The following is a 13,195-nucleotide window of genomic DNA, read 5'->3' on the forward strand; positions in this document are numbered from 1 at the left end:
TTATTTGTGCAGAAAACTAGGAGAAATTTATCAAATCACAGCATTCTAATAAAAAATAAAGTTTTGAAATGTAAAAAGTGGGTTTTGCAGAGACCGTTAAAAATTGGCAATTTTCAACTTGCACTTTGGACCGAAAGGTTTGTCTAAAAGAAAAGTAAATATGTAGTGATATTTGTAGATAATTTATGTACTTCAATTTCTGATAACAGACCATTTACTAAAAGTTAATAGTTTTCAAGATTTAAGCAAAAAAGCGGAAAAAAGAAGAAATTTTTAGGTTTTTTCGCAATTTACTCAATGTTCCGTCACGAAATTTTGTCCGCAAACCTCATATTCGGATTCAGCAGCCCAAAATACATAGGTATATAATGAAAGAAATCAGAACTACCCCAAAACTTTCCCACTAGGGAGCTCGAAGAGTACAAATATTGACTGAATTATTCGTAAGCCATTTTATTTGGAAACGAAGTAGCTGCAACATTTTCTTTTTTGACAAATTAAATTTGGATGAAATAACTCCATCTATGAACTCTAATGCTGTTATAACTCCAGTCTTACTTGAATAATATATTACTTATACGAGTATACATTATTCTTATATTTTTCAGGGTTTCTCTTCCCAATTTAATACTTTTACTACTTGTATCAGAGATATCACACATGATGCTAATGGATATTGTTTATCAGCAAAACTACTAATGCACACACGTGTTACAGCTAACCGAAGTAATAAAATAAACAACTCTGTAAACAAAATGACAAAAACGATGGTAGCACGACGAGAATTGTTGTATAAAGGTAACTAGTCCTGGACTAGTTCCCTTTATACACTTAATAAAAATTTTATTCTGCGATATTTCGCGTATGGTTACAGATAAAAATTTCCCAAAAAAGTTTAACAAAATGTATAATATCTATTTTTAATTCGTACTGCTGTGAATTTATTCCCTTTATACAATAAGCGATTCATTGTCATATGTCAGATATCGCTTTGAACATTTCCATTAAGTTCTAATGACCAGGAGCTATCCTATCTCCTACCATTGCCCATAATGTAGAATCGAGAATATTTATTTTAAACTGTTTGTTCCTTTATCTTGTGTCTGTTATTTTTATAATTATTGTATATGAATGTTATGACATTCTTGGATGTGCTGGATTTGCTCCTATTTTTTGACGAAGCAAGTATATGTTATATTTTTTATTAAACATCAGCTTTGAGTTTTGTCGAAGTTTTGCTACTTTTTATTTTACTACAAAAGTGTTTTTTGCTTAATTCAGATGTCCCTGAAGAAGCTCTGAGAACGAAAGTACTTAAGCAAGATAGAATAAAGAACCGTGCTCTATATCTGCCTTTTATTTGTAAAAGGAATATAAAATATTCCCTAATATGCTCAATATATTATGCTTACACCATTTGCATTATTATTAGATGACATTTAAAATAAAGGAATATAAATTAAAACGGGATAGTTCCCGAGGGTTCGTTGTATATCATCTAGTTAAATAACTTAACGTGAAGTAAAAACTCCTTTGTGTAATTGGTTTAAAATTTAATTAAGAATTAAAATATTTTAAAAATCCAAATGGATTACATTGATTGTTCAAAATGTTTTCGGACTTATCAGTCCATCTTCAGTGAACTCATTGTCCTTGCTATCCAGCGGCCAAACCAAACAAACAGTGGTTCCAGTGGTTGGATTAAATGTTCAATCTACATTATAAATATGTGAAAATAATGCGACTTAAAGTCGATGACAATGGATTGCTTCCAGAAACACGCGAATACTCTACTTTAACGTCCTATATGCATCACTATACGATGCATAATAATGTTAAAGTAGAGTATACACATGGTTCTAGAAGCAATCCATTGTCATCGATAAACTTAGGCAAATATGCAAATAAAAAGGTATGAAATATGCGCATAAATATGCAGTATTTTACCCAAAAATATGCAAGTTTATCTAGAAAATATGCATGTAATAAAAAATATTTACAACATTTTTTAATATACAAAAATATTTAAAATATCTTCACATGTTGTATTAACTAACACGTGTATGTATTTTATAAGCTAAGCTTATGTAATTAAATATTTAAGTATTTTAACTAAAATGATATTATTTCGAATTGTGGTAACAACACAATTATCAAATGCTGTTTTTTTTCTAACAGAAACATATGGCTTCTATCTTAGTACATAGAAAAACTTCTTTCGACATCAACCGATGTAACTGGGGCATCTTTCAAATTCACCATAATAGGGCTCTAAATTGCTTGGTTCGGAAAATGTCCAAGCTACTACTTGAACCACTTCAGAAAGAACCTGGTAACCAATGTTTTTTTTCACCTACCTCTACCGAAAGTATACTTTTCCGGACCTGATTGTAGGGAGCAAAGTTGTACTTTTCCTCCCTAGGGAGGAAAAGTAAAAGTGACGTCATGGTATTTCATTCACGAAATATAACTTATTGACGCCCTGTACAATATCTGTTTTCTATTACATAAGTATCTATACATTTTAACGTTTATTTATAAAACACTCTGTATTTTGCAGGATGGTAAAAAACATTAAATTGTTATTTTGATTTAATATTAATTTGCTTACATTAATAATTTGACTTATATTTGACAGTTGACAGTTATATTGTACCTACTTGTTAGTTTTAGTTCTAATAAATTTTGTTGGTTAGTTACATAAATAAATTAAGTAAAAATGAAAAAATGACTTGTTATTTGAGGAAGGTGGAAAAACCATATGTATAACATGGGAGTAAAGTGCCTTTTCCTCCGTTGAATGATTACTGCCCTCCGCTACGCGTCGGGCAGTAAACTTCATTCTCGGGAGAAAAAGTAGCACTTTCCTCCCTTGTTATACAAATAGCTATTTCCATGGTTGTTGGAAAATGTTTGGAAAGTTTTCTTTCCAATATGACATGTATTACTTTTAAGGTTTTGACACAATCATTCAAATTTGCCTAAGTCTAGTCATCGACTTCAAGTCGCATCATTTTCACATATTTATAATGTAGATGTACAAATAAAGCATGTACAATGTACCGGGTGTCCCAATAAGAATGGCTCTCGGCCATATCTCAGGAACCGTTTATAGTAGAGCTTTGAAATAAAAAATTTTATGACAAAAGTTGCCTCAGGAATGACAAAAGTTGCCTCAGGAAAAGCCTGGAAATTATTTTCATAATTGTGGGTCCACCGCTAGAGGGCGTAATTGAATATCAAAATAAAAAAATCTAAATTTTACAAAATTCTCCTAATGAAGGGGCACTGGAAATCCGATTATTGTATTGTTCATCAAGTTCTGCGCATATTTGATTTAACAAGTTTAACTCTACCTTTGCAAATAAGAGGTGGGGGTGAGTGGGAACCTTGTTACGAAAAAATGGCTGTAAGTCCGGTTCTGCTAAATCAAATTTTGAAAACTGGGTCTTGTTGAAGACAGATCTTTTTCTTCAATGTAATCGTGATAATTTTGAACCATCCTAATAAGCAATAAGCCAGGTGGGAGGCGTTATTTAATTTTTTTCAGAAATCTAGTTTTCTTTGGAAAATATTAAATACAAGTATGCATTTTTAATTATACTTTATAAAATTAGATTAAATTAGCAATAGAATAGCGAAAACCGCATGTCGATACCTTTTTTCTGTCTCAAGATATCTCGAGAAACGTGTAAATTTTATACATAACTGTTACTATCGTAAGTTAATGAAAAGTAGTGTGCTGTGGAAAAAAACAAAATAACATTTTCCAGATGTCAACGTATAAAAATATAATTAATTAAAACAACAATATAAAGAGAAACAATAATATTAAAATTAAATATAACACAGAACAAAAAGAACTACTTAGTGACGACCTAAATATTCAAATTGTTGCCCATCATACACTACTCTAGAATACATTATCCAGAGAATACTAAACGCCATTCAAAGCATATCGAGAGCAGAAATTTAGACTGCTGTTCAATCTACTCTTGAAAGAGTAAATGTTTGCAACGAAAATGATGGGCAAAAATTTGAAAGTTTATATCATCACTAAATAGTTGTTTTTATTTCTTTCTAATAGGGCTTTTCAACGCTTCTCATTTGTTTCGAGCCTCTGTCATATGCCGTATAATCCGTGTATAATATTAATATACGAGATATGAACGAGGCTCGAAACAAATGAGAAGCGTTGAAAAGACCTAATATACGTTGACAGCTGGAAAATGTTTCTTTGTTGTTTCCGTAGCACACTACTTTTAATGAATTTCGTTTACCGGTGACAGTAACAGTTATGTTTTTAAATTTACACGTTTTGTAAGATCTCTCGAGATAGGAAAAAGGTATTAACATGCGGTTTTCGCTATTCTGTTGCTAATTTTATCTAATTTTGTAATATGGTATTAAAAATGCATGTTTGTATTTAATATTTTCCAAGGAACACTAGATTTCTGAAAAAAATTAAATAACGCCTTCTAGCTGGCATATTACTCAGTAAGTTGGTTCGAAATCATAACTTTTACATTGACGAAAAAGATCTGTCTTCAACAAGACCAAGTTTGCAAAATTTTATTAAGCAGAACCGGACTCACAGCCAATTTTTCATAACAAGGTTCCCACTCACCCCCACCTCTTATTTCCAAAGGTACACCTAAACTTGTCAAATCAAATATGCGTAGAATTTTATGAAGAATAAGACGATCGGATTTCCAGTGCCCCTTCATTAGGAAAATTTTGTAAAATTTAGATTTTTTAATTTTTGATATTCAATTACGCCCTCTAGCGGTGGTCCCACAATTATGAAAATAATTTCCAGACTTTTCCTGAGGCAACTTTTGTTGTAAAAATTTTTATTTCAAAGCTCTACTATAAACGGTTCCTGAGATATGGCCGAGAGCCATTCTTATTGGGACACCCGGTACATATGTGAAATTATTATAAATTTAAGAGTTGTGTGGACTGTAAATATAAATGTCCATTTGGATTTTTTAGAATTTCAATTCTTAATTCAATTTTATACCAATTACACAAAGTAGTTTTTACTTCACGTTAAAAGTAAAGGAATATAAGTCAAAAAATCGGTTTTAGGTACATTTGCCCTGTGATATTTTTTTATAAGAGATTCTATGAGATTTTAAACAAAGGTGTAATATGCCAAAACAATCATTTATACGATTTTATAGCTGATCAGTTCCCATTACGAGATTAATGAAATATACTGTACTATAAATTATGGTACGAGTAAAAAGATAAAAAATGTGTCCATTGCTATAATGATTCTATAAAACTCTACCAAATTTGGTGCTCCAATACAACAGGGGTTGTGCCAAATATTGTTAGATAATTCAATTTTATTTACCTAAAGTATGAAACACTTGTTAATTTCCTCCATTAAGTATAAATTGTAGTAAATATAAATAGGTATTAGTCTTTTATTCAAAACAACACATAAAGAATTCAATCAGTGCGTTACAAGGAATTAGTACTAATTTAAGCAAATTGCGATGGTGTGGGAATATTCTGTGGGAGTGTTGATGGTAGGGAAATTGAATACACTTACCTCCATGATCACTCGCGCCGCTTTGCCTACCAGCTGCTTGTTCAATGATGTCGTTCAGTACCATCACATCTAAAAACATTTATAGATTAATAAGTTCCCTAACTTCTTTCCCTAAAAGAAATATAAGAAGAAATTCCAAGAAAAATGAGATAATATCCAGAAAGTTAGGGCAAACAATAATATAGAAGAAAAATAGGAATATCTCAAAACCAGCATAACCGTAGAAGGTGAAGAAACTGACGGGAAGGCAAAAATAGCAAATAATACTAACATGAGGAGAACTGAATGATGTACGGACGAAATACGAAAGAACATAAAGAACAAAAAAGACAAATGGAAGAGATACCTAAGTACAAAGCACCCGGAAGATTACGAGGCATATAAATAAAAAAGGACAGAGGTTAAAATAGCGGTGAAAGCAGGAAAGGAAAGGTCGTGGGAGAGGTTTGGACTAAAAATGACAAAAAATTATAGGGAAACCCAAAAACTTTCTATGGCGCATTAAATCAACTCAGACAAAAGAAAGAGCACAGGATAAAAGACAATAATGGAAACGTACTAACAGAAGAGATCAAATAATGGAAAGATGGACAGAACATTTCAAAGAGCTAACACATGTAGACATGCACAACATAGTGGAGATACAAGAAATGAATGAAGAACAACAAGTGGAATCCATAGCAAGAGAGGAATTAGAAAAAGCAATAGAAAGAGTAAAATTAGTCAAAGCACCAGGCAAGGATCATATCAACCCGGAAATGATAAAATTCATGGGAATAGAGGGAATGGACAGAATGAAAGAACTAATGAATGATATCATAAATAGAGCAGGAATACCAAACGGTTGGAAGAAAGACATTCTATTACCAATACACAAACAGGGAGACAAGAGAAACTGTAATAATTACCGAGGTATCACCATATCAAGTATCCCTGGAAAGGTATTCGCAATAGAGACAAGAATAAAAACCCGAATAGAAACAACTATGGAAGATACACAGTGTGGATTCAGTAAGGACAGAAGCACGCAATTCACAATAAAACAAGTAAGTGAGAAGGTAATCAATAAGAACAAAGAGATACATATTGGCTTCATCGACCTGGAAAAAGCGTTTGACAGAATACGAAGACAGGACATATGGAAGACACTGAAGGAAAGGGGAGTTGACAGGAACATAATAGAACTAATAAAGGATATGTACAAAAATAATACAAATATCGTAAGAACCAATAACAAGGAATCGAGAGAATTTACTACAAGTCAAGGCGTCAAACAGGGATGAGTGTTGAGTCCACTGCTATTCTCACTGTTACTGGATGAAGCAATAAAGAAAGCCAAGAGAAGAATGAGAAAATTAACATTAGGATACTGGCAAGTGGAACATACTTAACTATCGGAGCTACTATTTGCAGACGAGATGGTATTGATAGTAGAAAACAGAGAAGACTTACAGAACAATCTTGAAATCCTAGAAGGAGAACTATCACGAAACATAAATACTAAAATAAATACAGAGAAAACAAAAACAATGATAATTTCAAATACGAGGAAAACACACGCAATATAAATAAACGGGAAACAACTAGAGAAGTTCGAATATTTTAAATACCTAGGAGTAATTATTGAATCAAATGGAAATCTAGACATAGAAATAAACGAGAGAATGAGACGAACATGAAGCTTATTTAACACTATCTCTCTCACTTGTCGTTTCCCCATTACTGAGGATCGTGTTTCCTTCCCATATTCTTAACAATTTTTTTCCGTTGGTCTCTATCTTCAGCTACTACTCTAACAGTTTCGTAGAATGAGTTTCCAGCTGAATTCCTAATTTGGTCGGACCATTTAGTTGGTGACCGTCCTCTTGATCTTCTCCCCGGAACGTTTCCAGAAACAATTAATCTCTCCAAACTATCGTCACCTCTGCGAACCACGTGACAGAAGAATTGCAGAGTTCGCTGCAGACATATTGTGGACAGCCTTTTTTAATTTCGAGTTGGTTTAGAATGGAAACTTTTGTCCCATGAGCTGTCCAAGGTATGCGCAGCATTCTTCTCCAGCACCACATCTCAAAGGCATCAATTTTTTGGCGCTCGCGTGTGCGAAGAGTCCAAGTCTCTGCCGCGTATAGAAATATTAAGAATACAAGGGCATTCACCAGTCTCATCTTGATATTTTGAGAGATAGATCTGTCTTTCCAAACTTTAGTTAGGCAACTCATCGCATTTTTTGCCATACCAATACGTCTCCGAACTTCTGCTTCACAGTAACCATCGTCAATTATACTAGACCCGAGATAGACAAATGTATTTACTATCTGGTATTCCTGTAACATGTTAGTCAGTTGAATAGTGTCGAATCTGTCGACCACCATTATTTTTGTCTTAGCTTTATTGATTTTCAGACCAACTTTATTGCTTTCGTACTCAAATCTTCGCAGGAGATCAAACATTTCTTGCTTTTTTGCTGCTATAAGTGTAGTGTCATCAGAAAATCTTTAATTGGAGATTTTCCTACCAGCTACTGTTACTCCACCGGCCCATTCTTCTAAAGCCATCCTCCATTTAACACTATGAAAACAACATATTTGAGGAAAAAAGAGATACCTTTCAAGGTAAAAACGGCAGTCGTTAGATCAGTAGTTAGGACAACAATCATGTATAGCAACGAGACATGGATATTGACGGGTAGACAAAATTCCAGAGTCAATGCTATCGAAATGAGGTTCCTGAGGAAAATAGCAAAAAGAAAGAGGCCTGACTAAATTCATAACGAAACAATCAGACAAAACCTAAAACTAGAACCAATTAATGAAAAAATAGTAGAGGGACAACTTAGATGGTTCGGGCAAGTGTGTAGAATGTCGAATGAGAGACTATGAAAAGAGGAAGACTAAGTGTTATGTGGCTAGATGGAGTCGGAAAGCATGGAGACAACAATGCAAAATTCAACTCCACCAGCCGTACACCTAAAGGTTTTAGGGAAGGCTTAGGACTAAGTACAGTAAGTAAGGTTCGTTACTTGTTATTCAATATTATAAACATAATAAACTATAAATTACAAAGAGACTTACCTTTCATATCCACTACGGTTTGTCTTTGGTTATTATCAATAAATGGATTGTCTAAATGCTTTATTTTCCCTTCCATCTGGCTTGTTGGTCCATCCTAACAGAAAAATACAGTTTACAATTGAATCAAGCCTACAAAATCATTGTTTCCTTACGTAATCTCCTCGGTGTGCTCTATGATTATACTCAGTATAGTTGTTGGGCGTGGTCGTAGCTGTAGCTGCTGGCGGAGGACCAGTTCTGAGCGATCGGTTCCTGAGTTGGCTTTCTTTTGTCATTACTTTAGCGGTACCACCCAAACCACACAACAGATCTCCATGAGAGGTGTAAGATATTCGTGATGCGTGCGAAGTGTATGATGAATGACGTGAACCTGACCAAAATTGAGAGTTGTACCAAACAAAAAAAATCAATGTGATAACAAAAAGTGTGCACATGATCTTTATAATGATGATACAGATCTTAATGAAGGTATTAGTTTTTCACTCGTATAGGAGAGTTGTAAGAATATTATTTAATTAGATAAAAACTTAATTATTTGTTACACGAGAGTATTCTGTAAATTTTTAGTAAGAGGTCTTGCGTTGACATAATCCATGGTCATCGATGGTCATGCGCTGTTCAGTTTGTTTTCCTCACAAATAATGTGGGGCATATCAACTGAACGACGCTTCCCCTTATCATCAGATGACCGCAAAAATATGATTATTCTTACGGACTTTAAATACAGGTGACGATCTACCCCTCTTTAAAGTTGAGATCAATTTTATGAATTTATTATTTGTGAATATTAGCGTTATTCCGATATAAAATGTACCTAGGCGCTTATCTCATCCATTATTGATTATCTTATTTTAGGAACTCTGAGATCAAAAATTTCGATATAATTTCAAAATTAATTTCATTAAATTGTCTTTGAAAAAAAAAAAATGAAACGAACCATTAAACTTAGTTTTTGTGCACTTTTTAAATGTGTAAACGGATTTTGAAAACTTTAATATACAGGGTGTTGTTTCAAGGTGACAATTACTTTATATTTTTTTGTTAATCCGAACCTGGATTTTTGTTGTGATCAGTAAGTGGGTCGTTTAAATGCAGTAAATAAGTATTGATTATTTTTAAAACGAGTGTTTATTCATTAATTTTAAAAATTTATTATTAAATGCTAATATTACCTGCTTTTTAATATCGAGAGTTTTTTAAAATTTCAATATATGCACATATTTAATTTCAAAATTAAAGACATTAACTTTGCTGCGCAAAAAATTAAAGCGAACCATTAAACTAGCACAATGTGCAAATTTTTGGATTGGATTTTTAAAATTTCATTCTATAAGATGTGGTTTCAAGGTCACAAATAATTTATATTTTTTTAGTCCGGACCGGGATTTTTCTTGTGATTTGTAGTTGGGTGGTTTGGATTCCAAAATGAGACATACGTGTACCAAATACCAAAAAAATATACAAGGTGGTCTAAAGTTATGGGTCCAGAAAGAAATGGACAAAATCGATAAAACACCCTGTAACTCGGTTATAAAAATCGGCGAGGCAATAAATGTAGTATATCTAGAACCGACTCACTGACCTTTATTCACCATTCAAGTATTTCCGTTTCCCAATGAAACAGCCTGTATAGAAGAAGTTTCAGTTAAATTTGCTAAAATTCTGCAGAGATAGATAGCTGTAGTCATGCAGGTAAAACATTTTTATTGCTCCAAGACTCACAAATAAATTGTTTCGGAGTTTCAGACCTTCAAAGTATCAGCTTTTCAAAATCAGCCGTTTTTAAAACTGCAGTTTGACCGATTCAATATGGCACCTGAATCCCATTAAACAAAACTATGAGATCTGAATAACATTTCATAATCTTGCCCTGTCGACAAAATAAGTTAAATATACTGGATAGGATCCATGTGGATTATCCCGCTTTTTTCTGGAAGCTCTCTGTTATAAATCGTACTTTATTGCACAACTTCCACTTTCTTGTGATACCCATTCCAGGATTCTGAAACACCGTACTAGCCTAAAGGCTTAAATGTGTATATATTTCCGAAGTCACTTGGTTGTCTTCAAATAGTATTTGCCGCCTGCGATCTAATACCTTGCAGTCATGCAATATATGGTTGGCTGTTTCAGATTCTTTGCTACAAAGTCTGCAGCTCAAGTTTCCATGAAACAATCAAACAATCCTAATGTATACAGGTGTCACTTGACTGGCCTGTTATGACTCTGGGCTGATTCTTACTTGTTTTCCGCAGTACTTCAAGCCTATTTGTATATGTCCATTTAAAATATATTTTGCCATGTGTTTGACCGGGTATATTTTCCCAGTAAGAGTTATGTTGCCTTCGGATCCAGGTTTTTTCCGTTCGGGGACGATGCTTTTTGGCACACTTACGTCCGGCTCTGGACCTAAGTATTTTGTAGCTGCTCCTTTTCTGGAAAGTGCATAGCTCTTTCATTGTCGTATATTCCCCGGTGACCTCTGGAGCCCATATCGATGTGACACTGTTATGTTGGCAAATATTGCAAAAATATCTGCCTAAAATATTCTAGTGGAATAGAAATGTTTAAATTTCCATCACGACCGAATATTTCTGCGCCCGACCCTTCTCCAGTTTTCGACCCTTCTCTGTACCATAGTTGCCTCTGTACCATGATGTGGCCTATAGCCATGGGCTGATGTCCACTTGAAGAGGTACTTAAGGCCTATATCTGGGTACCAAATTGTTGGGAATTATCATCCATTGAGTATCCCTAATTTCAATTATGACGTTAGTATATCCTGGTATGACCGGTTGGTTCCTCAGGTTTGTTCGCAGTCTATAATATCCCATCATCTCCTCCCCTTTATAATTAGATATAAAGGAGGGAGATCTAGTTGAGTCTCCATATGAAACTTGAAAATCGTCATTTTTCGTTTTCTTTCGTCAGTTCTAAGTTATTTATAACGATCAAATTTAGAAAAAATTACAAGAGACCTTTTTTGCTTCGAATGAACTAAAAAAACCTAAAATAAAAAATATAAAAAATCTGGTCGGGCCAACAAAATTTTCCCGGACTATAAGTTGCCTATAAATAAGTGCCGAGGTACTTTATATTTTAGTTTTTTTACGAATATTTACTAACATATTTTACTAATATAATTTACAGAATAATCCTTGTACCAGCAAATTATTATTTTTTAATAGGTACTTTGTTTTACACTTTATTTGGCACTGAGAGAGTTATATTATATGGACTATGTACTAACTATGTATGGAACAAGTTTACAGAATCCAAAAAAATATTATAGTAATGATATAGTATGTATAAGAAATGTAGTTTCTATATTTTATATTGCTATTTGTTCTACTTACAGAAATTTCACTTGAGAGCTCACATTCAGTAGGGTTTAGTTTGCGTTGGTAGGGAGAAAGCTGAAGTATAGAAAATTCGGTTCTTTGCCATTTCGTCAATAAAATTTTAAAAACTGTTGGTTCTGCCTTCATACTTGCTAATAACTATTTTTTTCGCCATATCATCCTCAAACAATATTTATTTCTCTGAAAGACACTGAATTGTTCGTGCTTTTTTTCATGCATTCGTAGGCAAATCTCACCAGAACTAACGCCAACCAGATGCGTACATATGGGGAATACTGAAGGAGTCAGACAGATCCACCGTCTGCCATTTCGGAATTGCGGATTAGAATTAAAGATTTTTTCGTGCCAGAGGCAGTGGCGGAGCTAGAAATTTGCATTGGGAGGGAAATTTGCCTTAGAGGGGAACTTCCAATGAAAAAATAATCAAAAGACATAAAAAAGATAAATTCAGATTACATAAAAGACATAATAACTTATATGCATTAAGTTCCCTCAATTTTCCTAACTAGAGTGTTTATTGTATTGAATTTGTCTTTCTGAGGTTTCGGTTTCATGTTAGCTAATATATTTTTTTGTGTGAACAATTTTTTTCTTTAATTTTGGACCTTGTTAGGGGGGAAATTTCCTTATTTTCCTTCCCCGTAGGTCCGCCACTGGCCAGATGGCATCTTTAACATCTGTTTTATCGGGAACGTGCGTTGTCGTGAATAATGTTTGTAAGGCTATATCATGTATACTAGATATCTAAATAATCATATACATTTCAATATTAATTTCAGTGCTGTTTATTTTGCCTCATACTGTATTTCGGCTATATAGTAGAACCAAATCAAATGTCATAGACCCGTTAAAAGTAAATAAGTATGCTTAGATAGTCTCTCTCAATACAAAATAAAGTTCAATTTATTTTTTCACGACAATTTAATACATTGTGCCACGTGTTAATATTCTACACAATTAATGAATCGAGAAAAATAAATATTTATTCTATAACTACATCAATAAAACTATTGATTTCTACTGGCACTACTAAACTACTTCTACTTCTATAGAGTGACTTAACTATCCGAGGTAATGTAAACATGTCAATTTTTATGCCACAATGTGATTTGGTAGTTCAGTTGATAAGTTAAAATTTAAAATAATGACACAGTAAGTTCATGAAAATGGACACGTTTATAGGTACTGTTTTAGTC

The 13,195-nt window shown here is 33.4% G+C and overlaps 1 protein-coding gene across 1 annotated transcript in view; it reads right to left on the reverse strand.

Annotated features, from left to right (window-relative positions):
- LOC114329190 (sodium channel protein para) overlaps positions 1–13,195 on the reverse strand; it is a 285,131-nt gene that overhangs the window by 78,410 nt on the left and 193,526 nt on the right. Inside the window, exons 12-14 of the mRNA XM_028278218.2 lie at positions 8,790–9,007; positions 8,638–8,731; positions 5,564–5,632 (exon numbers count right to left, since the gene is read on the reverse strand). Coding sequence (XP_028134019.1) covers positions 5,564–5,632; positions 8,638–8,731; positions 8,790–9,007 — 381 coding nt within the window. The remainder of the gene's footprint in view (positions 1–5,563; positions 5,633–8,637; positions 8,732–8,789; positions 9,008–13,195) is intronic.

This window comes from Diabrotica virgifera, chromosome 10, assembly GCF_917563875.1.
Source record: "Diabrotica virgifera virgifera chromosome 10, PGI_DIABVI_V3a".
Classification (NCBI taxonomy): Eukaryota; Metazoa; Arthropoda; class Insecta; order Coleoptera; family Chrysomelidae; genus Diabrotica; species Diabrotica virgifera.